Source organism: Rutidosis leptorrhynchoides, chromosome 7, assembly GCF_046630445.1.
Source record: "Rutidosis leptorrhynchoides isolate AG116_Rl617_1_P2 chromosome 7, CSIRO_AGI_Rlap_v1, whole genome shotgun sequence".
Lineage (NCBI taxonomy): Eukaryota > Viridiplantae > Streptophyta > Magnoliopsida > Asterales > Asteraceae > Rutidosis > Rutidosis leptorrhynchoides.
In genome coordinates, this window is record NC_092339.1 from 291,190,132 (window position 1) to 291,206,950 (window position 16,819).

The window sequence follows — 16,819 nt, forward strand, 5'->3', positions numbered from 1 at the left end:
TTGATCAAGTTCAGGAATATATAAGACATCAGAAATATATTTGGTACCTTGCTTTGTTTTAAACACAATGGTGCCTCTCCCTTTAGCTTGAACAATTCTTCCATCACCGAGCTTCACTTTAGTATGGATTTTTAGTATCAAGATTACAAAAGTATGACAACTCTAGAGTCATATGGCTAGTGCACCCACTATCAAGAAGCCATGTAAGTCTTCTTAAACTTTTATCGACATGTGAGACCATGAACAAGTGTTCATTGTCTTCCTAATTTTCCTCAGTGACATTTGCCAACTGAAGTTCCTTTTTTGACGTTGATTTTTTCTTTGCTCTACAATATCTCTCAATATGACCAAACTTTTTGCAAAAATTACACTTAAAATTTGGTTTATCTTTGAACCAATAATCAACTTCTTGATTATTTGTATTTTGACAAACTTTACATGGAGGGAAAGTACCTTTCTTTGATGTTGAAGAGGAGCTTCGTGAGTTTGAACTTTTATTTCCTTTATAATTTCCTCTCTTATATGTGTTTTGTCTTGAATTCCCAGCCTTGTTATATTTGAAAGAAGCTTGAAAAGCACCTTCAACCTTTTCTTCGGATCTCATAGAGACCCTTTATTCTTGTGCTTGAAGCTTGCTTGTTAGTTCAGAAACTGTAAGCATGCTAACATCACAAGATTCTTCTATTGCGGATATTTTGGCTTCAAACTTTTGAGGAACACTTATCATTATTTTCTCCACCACTTTCTGGTCTGAAATCTTGTCACCATGAAGTCTATTTTTTTTAACAACATCCATTATTCGCGATGAATAATCTTTTATGAGTTCATCATCGTTTATTTCCAACAATTCAAACTCTAGTCTCAGAGTCAATAATCTGACAACTTTTACTCTATCAGAACCTTCATAGGTATCTTAGATTTTATCCCACACAGCTTTTGGTGTGTCCAAGTCAATTATTGAGGTGAAAATTTGATCAGCAAGTCCTGAATGTAAACAGGTAAGTGCTTTATCTTTCTTCAGCAACTCTTCTTCATAATTTCTTAGTTGAGCAACAGTTGGGTTTGCTCTGAGTGCTGGAGGATCTTCATCAGTCTCTACAACCTTCCATAAACCTTGAGACTTCAAATATGTCTTCATCTTTACTGCCCGAATGTGATAGTGCAACCCATTAAATGTTGGAATTGCTGGAGCAGTAGAACTAGATGTCATGTCTAGTTTAAAATTTCTTTATCGTGAATAAAATAGCCCCTTAAGAAGAGAGCTCTGATACCACTGTAAATGTTCAAGAATAGAATAGAAATCTATACTTGAATGATTAAGGTAGCAAGACTTTGTTGCTAAAGATTAAAATAGCAAGACTTTGTTGCTAAGTAGTTTAGAATACATAATGAAAGTGTAGAATAGATATAATTTGAAGGTTGGTTATATTTTCCAACTCATGATCACACTCCTATTTATAGGCTTACAAAAAGTGACTTACTTAACCTTTAAGAAATCTTAGGAGGTAAGTATCACGAATACCGATAATTTCTTAACTAGTAAGAAAACTAAAATATCTAAGTATTCTTTATAGATAAGAATACTTAATAACTAAGAATACTTAATAATTAAGAAAACTAAATAGCTAAGAATACTTAATGACTAAGAATACTTAATAGATAAAAAAACTTAATAGCTAATTTTTCTTAGTAACTAAGTTTACATAACATAAGACAAATGTCTAATAACAATCTTAGATACACTAACAGATCGACACTTAAGACTACAAATTCCAAAGTTTAGTTCTAACAAGAGTTATGGGTTCGCGCGTTGCTGCTCTGAGGTTTATGCGATTTTAACGCTAGCTATTGATTTGTACGACACATTTTACCTGCTGATTTTTGGGGCATACAAACTACAACGAAAAACAATTATATCGTACACAACCGACAGTCATTCGTTGACGTCCATATCAGAAATTTTAACTACATACGATCATAGATATTAGAGTTAAGAGTTAAGTTACATCACAAAAGGTTAAGTTTAGAAACCTACCATCATTTACATTTGGCAGTAGCTAACCATTACATTTGGCAGAATGTTGATAGGTGGTTTGGATTCTCTTTTGGTGTAAATCAGCATTAGCCTTTGCCTTTTTATCCCATGGATTCCACACCACTACACCACCCAAAACCCCAAAATTGTTAAATGAACCAACTATACAAACATCCTTTTAAAGAATTTCAAAAAGAAAATGAAAAGGTAGATAAGGAATTTTGGTTGGTGTGCTAAGATAAATCTTGTCAACCTGATAATAATTAACAATATTTAAGCCTTAACCACGCTTTAAGTACTCAAAATTAAGGTTAAGAAAGTGTTAAACCAAGATTACTTCTGATTCAAATGTTATGGAATCTCCTTGGTCTGTATATCATTTCTTATTTTGACAATTATCAAGATAATCCAAAGTTTCTAATCCTTCAACCCGAACTTCACTGTAAAACAAAAATGTGCATCATACATACAAAAAGAATATGAATGGTCCCACCATTTAGCTAAGCAATAGATTAAATAACAAAAACCTAACAGATCAAGTTATTATTATTTATATAAAGATAGGAGAAAGTAAGCATTTGTGTTACCTGATATCAGAAATTGAAAAATAGTTATGATATACAAACATAAACGTAAAAGGCTTTTCATCCGTTCCAGTATTTCTGATCCGAGAAGTCAACATCTGCGGGTCCCAAAGTAATCCGCAGACGATACTCAAAGCTAACAACACAACAAATTAAATTTATCAACAAGAATTGAAGAAGCAAAGATGATAATGAGTTGAATAACTTATACTATAAAATATACCTATGAGGCCATAGTTTTAAATCCTCTATAGTGGGCCAAGAATCAAATCAATAAATACTTTATTGCCGACATCAGGCGGTAAAGGAGGGTGGTCGTCATCAAATATCCAAAATCGGTTTCTGGCAAATCCATGTGGTTCAAGAGAACCTTAAGTTGAGAACTGCATCGAGCAAATAAAGTAAACTTATAAAATCTCACAATATAAAGATTAATTAAATATTTATCAAATCATTTTGTTAAAAAAATTATTTTATTATACATGTAATATTTATCAAATATATACTACACAAAAATATCATCCAATGAATATTAACTTGATTTACATTAAAAAAAATTCATTTCATTGTGAACCATTTAATCTATATGTACATAAATTAAATTAAAAAGAAATTACAAAAAAGAAAAATGATAAAAAGGAGTTACCTTGAGTGCCTAGGTGAGAGTTGAAATGCTGCATAATCAAGAGGTGTATCTAAATCCATATTTCAATATAGTCCGCTTATAGATCCCTAATATCATTCCATATCAGATCCCTAATATCATTTTGTTGTTCTTATATTAACCTAGAGTAATCTTCAAATTCATTATCCAAGTCAGTACTATCAAATAAGCATAACTTAAGACCAAATTTTCTTGATAAAACACTGGAGATTTGCAAAGATTTACAACAAATTGCATACTATCAAATAACATTCTACAACAAACCTATAATACAAAGATTTGCAAGCTAAAAATGTTTTAAACGAATCCAATGAAATTAGACCAAAATATGTAGTCAAAGTAACCAAACTTCATAATGCATTTAGACAAAACATATTAAAGAACCTCAAAACTTACTTTGATTATACAATTTAGTTCATGGCTATAGTACCTTTGGATCTAACTTCAGAATATTCCTTATCAATAAAACGTGCAAAGAGCACTTGTACCAATAACTAAAAAAGATTATCAATCTTTTCATTAGCGGATCAAACTATAATATTATATAATAGGTTTAAAACGCCTTTATTAATACAACAAACCTATCAATCTTGAACGAATGCTTATAATTCAGAAGCCAAAATAGAAGAAAAAAATACCTTTATTAATCCTGAAGGGCAACGATATCCCCACCAGCACAAAAACCTCTGCCACTGCCCTACATACGAAATCCAGAATTATAGATTTGTCCTTCTGGAAATTGATCAAGAGCAAAGATAGAGAAAGTAAAAAAAAACATTAGTACTAAAGAGCACACACCATTTAGATGTAAAAAATGAAAATAGAACTAACATTTAAAAAAGAAAAACTTGAAATGGGTCACATTATTACTAAAGTTATACAATATGTAAGTTCAAATGGGTCATACCATATTAACAACTGAAGTTCAAATAGGTCTTTAACAACTGAAAGTAAATAAATACAGTATGTAAACATCAAATATCCATGCCTCAAAATTATCAAAATACCTCATAAAGAGCTCTCCTTGTACTAACTGCATCATTTTCATTAAAAATTGGGATGCTCCTTAAATCTAACAATGCATCAACAGTAACAGTTTGGCAAAGTTGCATCCTGAAATCTTCATTCTTGGAATCTTACCTTCTGCAACAAAACACACACCGCAGATTCGATTTTTAGACAAAAAAAAAAAAAAAAAAAAAAACTGAAAACAACAAATACAAAGCAAATTATAAGCATCCACATATGTCATCCTACTCAAATTTGCACCTTAAAACACGATACAATAACATCGCTATCTTTCACTATATCCTATCAAGTATAAACAACGAAATTAACAACTAAACAAACCATTTAAGATCCAAATAAATGAATTCAGGACACCTTTCAAAACTGCACAAATTTGAGAGCAAATATCAATATTCAATATTAAACAAATGTACATGAAAATGTAATGGGTCTAGATTGCTACACAAAGTTAAAAAGATACGTACATAAATGGAGCTCAAGAATCTAAAGTTAACATATTTAAGGTCTGTTAACAGAAAAAATATATCAATCACATTATATGAACTATTTTTATAAAAAATATCTATCTGTATCAATATAAATAGATACCTCAAGTGAAATATTAGGGTCGAGTGCGGTTATTGTATCAGCAGATCCTGCTTGATTCATCATATCATCATAAACAACAACAACACCTGCTTACAACAATAGGAAGAAAAAAAACATAAATTAGCTTAAAACCTCAATTTTATTAATTTTTTTAAGCTTACAAAATATCAGCCTAAGATATGACAGCTACAAATTGAATAATATTACTAATTGGTGAAACCTTTCTTCTGCATAGTTTACACATTGGATAATACCACTCTTTCTTTGTATTTACTTCAGTAATCGTTTCAGGGCATGTATGAAGGTATTTCGTATGCCCGAGAGACATATTAAATTAACGTGGCTAATATGTTTTGAACCAAGTCGGGTCATACCCAATAACAAGCTTACTGACACCTTATTCGTATTTGATCTTCGCGATTGGATCATTGATTAAATACGCGACACTTGAATTTTAGGAAAAATGTTTTTCTAAAATAATATTACTTGATGTGTATATATAAATTATGGAATAATTTATATAATAAGAATTTAATTATTTATAGATTAAATAATTAATTTTGTTATGTTACATTTTATAAAATTGGTTTTGTAAATAAAAATGTACATAAAAATTATATGGAAGTTTTATAAAATAGTTTTATAAAATAGTTTTATAAAATCTAACTTTTATAAAACTAATTTTATAAAACAAAAGAGGAAGTGGCATTGGAAGTGCAACACACATGCTCAAGACTTAGATTCTTTGGTCATACTTTCCCAATTCCATATACAAGCATCTTGACACTTTGAGAAACACACACATGCAATTACACATTAAAAAAAAATGCAAAAAACTCTCTCATTCAGCTGCTGTTGGTCGTGGCCTTTTTAGAGCAAAGTGGAGTTCTTGACTTGTTTTTTCAAGCTCATTTCAAGTGGCAATCAAATCCTAACCAAAAGAAAAGGTGTTGGGGTTAAAATCTTGGGGTATTACAACTTGAGGCTTCATCTTTTGGAGCTCCATTCATCATCATCTTCATCATTCACTACCTAGCTTGGAGTTGGTATAAATTCCGTTCTTTCTTGTAGTTTGTAAGTATGTTTCACAACTTGATTCTAATTGGGATTTAACTTTAAATGGTTAAAGATTAACAAGTTTTAAAATGGTAATATATATATGCTTCCGCTAAGTTTAATCTTCAAATGTCTTAAATACATTATGAACTTGTTAAATCCCAACAATGGTATCTAGAGCCGAAGTTGTTGAAATATGCTTCGAGATGGTTATTAAACCCACTATATTTTTGCATTTTATGAACATGCATCAAAGTAGAATGCGAAAATTTTCGGGTTTGGGTGGTTTGTCATGTTGGCCGAAATTTTGGAGACCCAAAATGGGTTTTGGGTGCTTCCATTTTTTCATATTTTGGTTGTATGTTAATGTTCACAATCCTAGTCTTGACCTTATGTTTGGTTGCATGTTTGGTTGATTATTTATTATTCATTTGGTTTGTAGTAATATTTATTCAATTGGTTTGTAATATTATTCATTTGGTTATGTAATTTATTTTATATTTGGCATGTAAAATAGATTAGGTTATATTTTCATTTTCTAGAGAAAAATGTATAAGGATATATTTTGTAAAGAGATGAAGATTCACAAGATGGAGACAAGGAAGATGCAAGATTTAGTGGGAGATGTAATCTCCTACTTTGTGTTATGACCCGTTAACCGATGGCATTTTATTTTCGGCTAAACAAAATGCCTACCAAAAAGGCTTGATTGTGAACATATTGTTTTACATGCATGGTTGTTTTGTATGATTGTGGATTGTTCATTTTATTACTACATGTTAATCACACAAGTTAACAACAAGCAAAACGAAATTTAAATGATTAAATTGAAATGGCAAAAGGACGTTAATAAATGGTTATTAAGAACAAGAAAAGGATTTTAATAATTGGTTATTAAAACATAATAAAATGGTTTATTTTCAAAGTAATAAAATTGGCTTTATTACAAGACATGAAAAATCTTTTCATAAGTACCACACACTAAATGCATGTTAGTGCATGGTATAAAAGTTTTCTTAAACTAGAAATAATGAAAACTTAAAAACCCTTTAAATACTAGGTTAACAAGTTCAACGCCATCCTTTTGTATGACACTTAGGCATATTAGGGAACTCATGATGGGATAAAGGTCACATAACCGTTATGAGCAAACTAATATGATTAAGGTGAATTTCACATGCTTGTGGGATAAAGGTCACCTAACCACTTGTATGTTAAGTTTACAAGTTTACACAAATAGGATGACTTGATTTGGAAATCATGAACTTAGGGTCACCGAAGCATGAGGAACAAATAGGCGTTGATGGGATAAATATGTCATGCAAAAGGATTGCATGATCCCATACCTTATAAGTTGCAAAAGGATTGTAATTGTCATATAATGACTACCTAGCTAAATCAAATAACGGGATAAAGGTCACCTAACCGAAATTTGGTTTACCGTTGGATTCTAAAATTTAATATATCAATTGAATTTAAAAAGGGTATTGATTGTTAAATTAAAATTAATACTTAAACAAACTTTGTTAAATTTTGTAGATGGCCACCAATAACAACAACGTTCAAAATGCACCAATCAACTTTAATAACCTATCATTGAGGTCCATCCTCGAAAAGGAAAAACTCAACCATACGAACTTTATAGATTGGTACCGCAATCTTAGGATTGTCCTCAAACTTGAGGATAAAGCGTATGTGTTGGAAGACTCCATTCCCGACCAACCCGAGGAGGATGATGCCGAACGCATGGCATATTGGGAGAAATATTGTGCCGATTCAGTGCAAGTTTCTTGCCTTATGCTTAGGGCCATGATCCCCAAACTCCAAAAGGACTTCGAGCATCATGGTGCATATGACATGATCACACAATTGAAGGAGATGTTCCTTTAACAAGCTCGTGTCGAGCGCTTTGAAACGGTTCGAGCGCTTCATGCATGTCGAATAGACGACTCCCAATCCGTTTCATCTTATGTCCTTAAGATGAAAAGCCTAATTGATCTATTACATCGTCTAAACTGTAACGTGTCTAATGAATTAGCCACGGACCTATCGTCTATTCATGCATGTCGAATAGATGACTCCCAATCCGTTTCATCTTATGTCCTTAAGATGAAAAGCCTAATTGATCTATTACATCGTCTAAACTGTAACGTGTCTAATGAATTAGCCACGGACCTTATCCTCAACTCTTTGTCAAAAAGGTTTGACACATTCGTGTTAAATTACAACATGAATGGTTGGGATAAAAGCATTGGCGAATTGCATGTCATGCTTAGGACGGCCGAATCAAGCATGGGTAAAAGGGCTTCACTCGTGCTTATGATCAATGAAGGGGGGTCCAAGAACAATTCCACTTCTAAGCCAAAGGTGGCCAAGAAGAAAGGACCCGCCTACCATGGCAAGGGCAAGGGAAAGGGGAAGAGGGTTACCCCAACCAACAAAAATAAAAAGCAAAAGGTTGCCGGACAAGCAAACCCCAAGGAAGATCCATGCTTTGGTTGCGGTGAGATGGGTAACTGGAACCGTAACTGCCCAATCTACCTAAAGGAGTTGAAAGAAAAGAGGGATGCAGGGCAAACCTCAGGTAATGTATATATGGTATACATTGAGCTTAGTATTACTTCTTCTAATACATGGGTATTAGATATAGGATGTGGAACTCATATTTGCAATTCTTTGCAGGGGTTCAAAAGAAGTAAACAAGATGCGGGAACAACAAGTCTCTTCATGGGAAATGGTGCAAATGTGCATGTTGAAGCTCAAGGAGACTTTATTTTGAAGCTACAAACTAGTTTGGAGCTTATTTTGAAAATGTTTTGTATGCACCTAATTTGACTCGAAACATTATTTCTGTATCCCATTTAAGATAATTTGGTTTTAATTTTAATTTTATTAACGATGATATCCATGTTTCTTTAGATAATGTATTCTATTTTAAGGCTTCGCCTGTGAATGGTATTTGTGAATTGGTTCATGATGACACATCACACAATAGCTCAATATTCCATGCAAACACCAAGAAACTCAAAAAAGATTTGAGTGATTCCTACTTATGGCATTGTCGCCTTGGTCACATAAACAAAAATCGAATGCATACACTTCAAAAGAATGGTCTTTTGAAATCAAATGAGCTAGACTCGTTTGATGTATGTGAATCTTGTTTACAAGGCAAAATGAATAAAGCATTTTTCAAAGGGACCTATGAAAGGGCTAAGGACTTATTGGGATTAATACATTCGGATGTATGTGGACCCTTTAAACCTATGACTAGGATTGGTGAAAGATACTTCGTTACTTTCATTGATGACTTCAGTCATTTTGGATATGTCTACTTGTTGAGACACAAGGACGAAAGTTTTGAAGCATTCAAAGAATATCAAAATGAAGTATAAAATCAACTCAACAAAACAATCAAGGTACTTCGTACCGATAGAGGAGGTGAATTCCTAAGCGATGCTTTCCAAGATCATCTTAAAAGTTGTGAGATTATCTCACAACTCACTCCACCTGGGACACCCCAGCTTAATGGAGTGTCCGAAAGGAGGAACCGAACCCTAATGGATATGGTTCGATCTATGATGGCAAGAAGCTCGTTACCTCTATCATTTTGGGGTTATTGTCTGTGCTCCGTGGCTCGTATTCTAAATATGGCCTCAACCAAGAAAGTGGAATGAACTCCTCATGAGATGTGGTTCGGAAAACCTCCATCTCTATCATACTTAAAGGTATGGGTATGTGAAGCTTACCCTAAGCATTACGTCCCTAAATAAGTTAAATGCTTGATCCACGAAGTGTATCTTCATAGGATATCCCAAGGATGATATGGGATACTATTTCTATGATCCATCCGAGCAAAATGTATTTGTTGCTCGGAAGGCTGAGTTCCTTGAAACTAACTTCCTAATGGAAGGTAATAGTGAAAGGAAGATAGATCTTGAAGAGGTTCAAGATCAAGTAGATGATACACAATTGGTTGACACTAGCACTCAACATGAAAATGTTGAGAATGATCGAATGGATGATCAAAGTATACAAAACGTTCGTAGATCTGATAGGATTAGTAATCCTCCTAAGAGATATAGATTTCTAATGGATGATTGCTATGTGGTTGATTTGGACGAACCAACCAACTATCAAGATGTTTTATCACGGGTTGATAAAGATAAATGGTTTGAGGCCTTGAACGCTGAGATGAAATCCATGTATGATAACCAAGTTTGGGAACTTGTTTTACAACCAAGTAACTCTAGATTAGTTGATTGTAAATGGATTTTCAAGATAAAAACCGACATGCATGGAAACTTAAATACATATAAAGCTAGACTTGTAGCAAAAGGTTTCACTCAAATTCAAGGGATTGACTATGATGAAACTTTTTCACCCGTAGCAATGCTAAAGTCTATAAGGATATTATTTGCCATTGTTGCTCATTATGATTATGAGATATGGCAAATGGATGTCAAGATCGCTTTCCTAAATGGATATCTTGAGGAAGATGTCTATATGGTTCAGCCTAAAGGTTTTGTCGATCCAAAATATCCTAACAAAGTATGTAAGTTAAAGAAGTCAATCTACGGATTGAAACAAGCATCTAGAATGTGGAATAATCGTTTTAATGAGGAAGCCAAAAAATTTGGCTTCATTAAAAATGGTGATGAAGCTTGTGTATACAAGAAAGCTAGTGGGAGCACTATCATGTTCCTTGTATTAAATGTGGATGACATATTGTTATTTGGAAATGATATCCCGACGATGCAAGGTGTTCAAACTTGGCTAAAAAGTTGCTTCTCCATTAAGGATCTTGAAGAAGCACAATACATTTTGGGGATTAGGATCTACAGAGATAGATCCAAGAAATTGATAGGTTTGAATCAAAGTACATACATTGAAAAGGTCTTGAAAAGGTTCAAGATGGAGAACTCTAAGAAATGTTTGGTACCTATTCAAAGAGGGACGCTTCTCAGTTCATCTCAGTGCCCTACCACGAAATATGAACAAGAGAGAATGAAGAAAGTCCCGTACGCGTATGCTATTGAGTCAATCATGTATGCAATGATATGTACTAGACCAGATGTGTCATGCGCTCTTAGCTTGACGAGTAGATACCAGAATAACCCAGGAAACAGTCATTGGATTGCGGTTAAAAGTATATTGAAATATCTTAGGAGGACTAAGGATATGTTTCTTACATACGAGTCTGGTGAGGAGGAACTCGCTGTAAAAGGTTACGTGGACGCGAGTTTTCAAACTGATCGAGATGATTCTCGATCACAATCCGGTTATGTCTTCACGTTAAATGGAGGTACGGTCTCCTGGAAGAGTTCAAAATAGGATGTTGTTGCATTATCCACTGCAGAGTCAGAGTACATTGCCGCCTCATTGGCAGCCCAGGAAGCTGCATGGATGAAGAAATTCATCGACGACTTAAGAGTAGTCCCTTCCATTCAGGACCCTCTTGAGATCTTTTGTGACAACGAGGGAGCGATTGCTTAAATCAAGGTACCTCATGCTCACCAAAAGACCTGCCACATTGAGCGGAGATTCAACTACATAAGGGATGAAGTTAAAAAGGGAAAGATATGTATTCTGTGACGACCCGGGAATTTCCGACCAAACTTAAACTTAATCTTTGTATGATTCCGATACGATAAGCAAAGTCTGTTATGTTGAATTTCAAAACTTTTGAATTTGTTTCCTAAAACCATTCGACCTTTGACTGTTTCCGACGATTCACGAACAACTGTTGTAAATAAATATGTATATATATATAAGTTTATATAATAAATTAAAATAATAAAATATAATTTAAACATAAGAATTAAATATATACAATATGATACAACTAATTAGGTTGTAATTTAAAATGAAGCTTTATATATAAATATTGTAACATCCCGCGTTTTTCCGTTAAATTTATTTTTAACACTATCTTTTTTTTAAATAATACCTTTCGTTATTTAAATTCGTAGTTTCCGTTGACCAACGTTCTTAATTTTCCCGTTATTTAATTATAACATCACTCGTTTACTCGAGCGTTTTTAAAATATTCGTTTGGTTAATTCCCGCAGCCGCTTTCAAACTTGAGGGACCAATATTGCCAAGAGACCAAAGGTGTGACTAGTCAAATGGTCAACACCTTCCTCATCCATTCATTCATCCACCTTCTTCTTTCTTTCTTACTTTCTTTTTCTCTCAAGAACACAAACAAGAATTCATCATCTAAATTCGGTTTAGGGAGCTAGCAACAAAACAAATTACATATTTGGAATCCTCTCTTCATCCTCTACAATTTGATACCAATTTCATCTCGTTTGGGTAACTTTCTAAAAACTCTAGATTTCTCTAAATTCGTGTTTTTGACTTGAAATGGTGTTAGTTAGTGTCTATGGCTCGCGTATAACATGAATATATGATTTGTTTGCTCGATTTGTTGTTTTGAGTAACTAGTTTGAACATTTGAAATGGGTTTGCTTAATCTTGCATTTTGGAAGATTAAATGTTGTTTGATTGTTAAAGTTCATGTTTTAATTGTGTTACTAGTATCACTAGCTTCATTTTGATGCGTAGGTTGATTAAGAAAACTTCAAAAACATGAATATTGATTTTTGTGGATTTTGGTTAGGGTTTGATAGACTTAAAACGAGCTTTTGATGTTTCGAATGCCATGAAATGTTATTAGTAAGTGTTTAGATGCAATGTATGCTTAATTACCTTCGAAACGGCATATCGTATGTGTAAATTGGATTCCCGAATCATAAAATACGTTTTACGAACTTGAAACTTTGAAAATAAACCTTTCTTGATCAATTGACGAGTTTTCGGTTATTGTAATTGATGTTTTTGCTTGTGAAAGGTAGTTAATTGTATTCCTTGTCAAAAGAGCTTTCCAATGATATAAGATGCGTATTCTAAGTGTTTACGGTTTGCGTTTTGTGCTAAATTGAATTTTGGATCAAGACTTGAACTTTTGAAACTGACCAGGCACCAGGCCACGCCCATTGTCGCGGCGCGGCCACCATATGTCGCGGCGCGACATTTGCCTTGTTCAGGGGCTGACCAACTTTGCACTTTTTCGTTTAATTCCAACTATGCTACGCACCTCCGATTAACATGTAACTTGGCCAACATGCTCATATATGACTTCTAAGCTTAGAAAAATAGTTTGGGACCCGACCCGAACGTGTTGACTTTTTCGTTGACTTTGACCAAGTTTGAATTTTAGTCAAACTTAACCAAACGTTTATGCAATCGTTCTAATCTTCTTTTATACTTGATTCTTGCATGAAACTTGACAACGTGATTCACATGCTATACTATTCGAGTCATAACGAGCCATAGGACTAATTGAACACATTTCGCCCGACCTTGTGTCGTAACTAGTTAATTGATACAACCTATTTGTTTAGGTCGAGGCTAGCGTTGTCCTTTGCGCACATTACTTGTTGAAGTACTTATTTACTCTTGCAATCAAAGGTGAGATCATAGTCCCACTTTTACACTTTTATACTTATATTTGGGATGAGAAAACATAAACGTTTCATTTTACAAAGTGAACACAAGTACGAAAACAAACATTCTACGTACGAGTTAGAACAAAAAGCCTCAATTCAATTATCATTAGTTACACTTGCAGGGTGTAAGCGAGAACTTATGTTGTGTGGCCATACGGGTTTGACAAACCCTCATTCAGACGGTTCGCTACCGTTAATCGGATGAAATATATTTTCGGGGATAAGTGTATGTTCTGACACTATATTAATGGGGTTTCGTGATAGTTAAGCCTTGATAATTGGGTGCTCGTGATATCAACTTTTAGAATGGTTTATTATTATTTCAACGTGACAACACTTGTGGTTCAACTTACTTACTCATTTACTTACTTACTAAACCTATGATTTCACCAACGTTTTCGTTGACAGATTCTCTATGTTTTTCTCAGGTCCTTGAACTTAAGTGATACATGCTTCCGCTCATACTTTTGATACTTGCTTGGAGTCAAGCATACATGCATACACTCTGATTTCTTGCTTGGGGTCAAGCATACATGCATACACTCTGATTTCTTGCTTGGGGTCAAGCATACATACATACATACGCTAGTGATAGCACATTTGGATTCAAACTTTTGTCTACATACTTACGCTATTTATAGCAACCGTGATTTTAAACTAATTATGTCACAAGTTAATTCATTTATACTTTACAACTTTTGTAAACTTAGACTTGTTGTCGAATTGTTTTGTAAACTAAACTTTGTAAGTCTTGTACGTTTCAAATGAATGCGACATAATTTTGGTCAAACTAGTCTCATATAGGGACTATGATCACGCAACGGGACCTAAGTAGTCGGCGCCGTCAATGACGATTTGGTCGGGTCGCTACAAGTGGTATCAGAGCGTTGGTTGTAGGGATCTAGGATGTGCATTAGTGTGTCTGACAGAGTCGTTAGGACGCATTAGTGAATCTAGACTACAACCGGATAGTTAGCCATTGCATTCTGACATACATTTGCTATAGATAGTGCTTACTTGACTACTTGTGCATTATACTTGAATCATTTTTAGGCAAACTTCTTAATGGTACCAAGTTTTCATCATACGAATCCGTATTCTGCCACTTTCTGGTAACACACGTAAATTCGAGATTCATGCGCATAAGGATGACAACGACTTCATTGGTCACACTTGTCCGGGAACCCTGTCTCCCAGATTATGATTCGCCACCGTTTCAACTTACTATCGGTGTCACACCGGTGTTCCTTACTATCTACCACTTCTTGTTACTACCATCACTACTCTAGGTGAGTATCGTCATCGCTAATTATCACTACGGTTGCGTATTTTTTTTGTTATCATGATTCGTTACTCTTTTTGTGCCTAAGGGCATTATCGCTTGACTTGAACCGCAATGACGTGAACAATCATTTATACACTTCCCTCGGGGAACGCTTCTTTATAGTTGCACTAATTCTTTCGATTCAATACGAGTCACGTTAGAGACGTCGTTACACTTTGTTTATTTTAAACTTCACGATTACACGAACTTGAATCTATAGAGTGATGTGGGAATGGAGGTATGAGTTAGCGTAATATAACGACACTCGATCAACGTGGTTATATTACGGTAATTTACACCAAAGTTCTAGTGACACGTGATGGTGATTGGACTCGATCAACCTAATCACCACCATGTGCCATGTACATGACTTTATTTTTCTTGTTTGAACATCCGAAAACTCCGAGAATACTGATAACAACCATACTCGGGACACATCTTCGATTATTGTCGAACCATATTGATGCTTCCGAATGAATGACAAATTCTTTCGACTTCAAACATATGTTACACGTGTGTACTATCTCGTTTTCTTATAGTTTTTATAGACGAACTACAAAATGCTTGGTATGCTCACATCGAGGCGAAAACTTCTCTCGCCTTACACTCGTACTTCCGTTTAAGGAAATATTTTATCTAAATTCTCAATGGAGAGAGAAACTCTTCACACTATACTAGTATTCGCCTCGAGGGTGAATAGTCCTATCGAACATTTTCGGAAACCGATAAATCTTCCGCGGCGCGAAATTCTTGAGAAACAGAAACTTGTTCCAACAAACGTTTTCACGTCCTAACAAACTTTTTCAAATATACCTTAAAGAAATGTACCTCGTTTCGGATCGAGATTCTCATTTCACTTCTAGATTTCGGAGTGCCTTACAAAAAGCTTCGGGACCACGTTTAGACATGAGTACCGCACATCAACCACAACCCGACGGACCGAGCAAACATACGATTCAAACCTTGGAAACCGTAATACGAATTTGTGTTATCAACTTCAAATTTACTTGAGAAAAGTTTTTGCCTTTAACCAAATTCTCTTACAACGATGGTTATCATTCAAGTCTTAACGTCACACTTTCGAGGACCCGTATAGCCGTAATCGTCGTTTTCTTAAATTGTTGAACCGAAGTAGGTGACAAGCGAACCACCGGACCCGAAATCATTCATGAAACAACCGGAAAATTTTTCAATTCCAAGAAAGGCTCAAGGCGGATCGTAGTCGCCAAAAGAACTATGCCGATGTTAGACGTGAACCTCTCGAATTCCAAGTGGGGTAACCGCGTAACGTTAAAGTCGCACCTTGAAAAGGTGTAATCCGTTTCGAGAAACGTAGATAGCTAAATCCGCGATATTTTTAGTCCTTTAAAAATCCTGGGGCGTTTTGGACCCGTTACTAGCCGTTTAGATTTTTCAACTCATTCGAGTCTCCGTTCATCCTAAATTCTACGTATCAAACTTAAAGGCGTGTCTTGCGAGACAAGAACTTGTTATCCTCTTCGATGAACTTACTATCAAAGATAAACCTCACTTCCAAGGAGGACCGGTTGAAACTATAAATCGTGAAACCAAACTTTAAACCAACGTAAAAAACCCCGACTGTCAAAGTTCGTTGAAATTCCCAAGGAAGTACCTTCACTTATTCGTAGAATTGGCAACACAAGATCTCGAGGAAGAAACAACGACTACTACTTCCAACTAAATTTCAGGACGAAATTTCTTTTAAGGTGTAGGTAATGTAACATCCCGCATTTTTCCGTTAAATTTATTTTTAACACTATCTTTTTTTTTAAATAATACCTTTCGTTATTTAAATTCGTAGTTTCCGTTGACCAACGTTCTTAATTTTCCCGTTATTTAATTATAACATCACTCGTTTACTCGAGCGTTTTTAAAATATTCGTTTGGTTAATTCCCGCAGCCGCTTTCAAACTTGAGGGACCAATATTGCCAAGAGACCAAAGGTGTGACTAGTCAAATGGTCAACACCTTCCTCATCCATTCATTCATCCACCTTCTTCTTTCTTT

The 16,819-nt window shown here is 34.6% G+C and overlaps 1 protein-coding gene across 1 annotated transcript; it reads right to left on the reverse strand.

The window, feature by feature from the left end:
* Nucleotides 1-613: 613 nt before the first annotated feature.
* Nucleotides 614-1,210, reverse strand: LOC139860072 (uncharacterized). Its single transcript, XM_071848845.1, has 2 exons — nt 997-1,210; nt 614-900 (listed from the first exon to the last, which is right to left on the reverse strand). Exons 1-2 carry the CDS (start codon nt 1,208-1,210, stop codon nt 614-616), a joined length of 501 nt encoding a protein of 166 aa, XP_071704946.1.
* Between the last annotated feature and the right edge of the window lie 15,609 nt (nt 1,211-16,819).

What these genes read in the sequence shown, in the direction of transcription:
- LOC139860072 (XM_071848845.1), bottom strand. Translation starts at nt 1,210, where the DNA reads ATGACATCTAGTTCTACTGCTCCAGCAATTCCAACATTTAATGGGTTG. An exon ending in GAAAGATAAAGCACTTACCT is followed by an intron (nt 901 to 996) that starts GTTTACATTCAG and finishes ATACCTATGAAG; the next exon opens with GTTCTGATAGAGTAAAAGTT.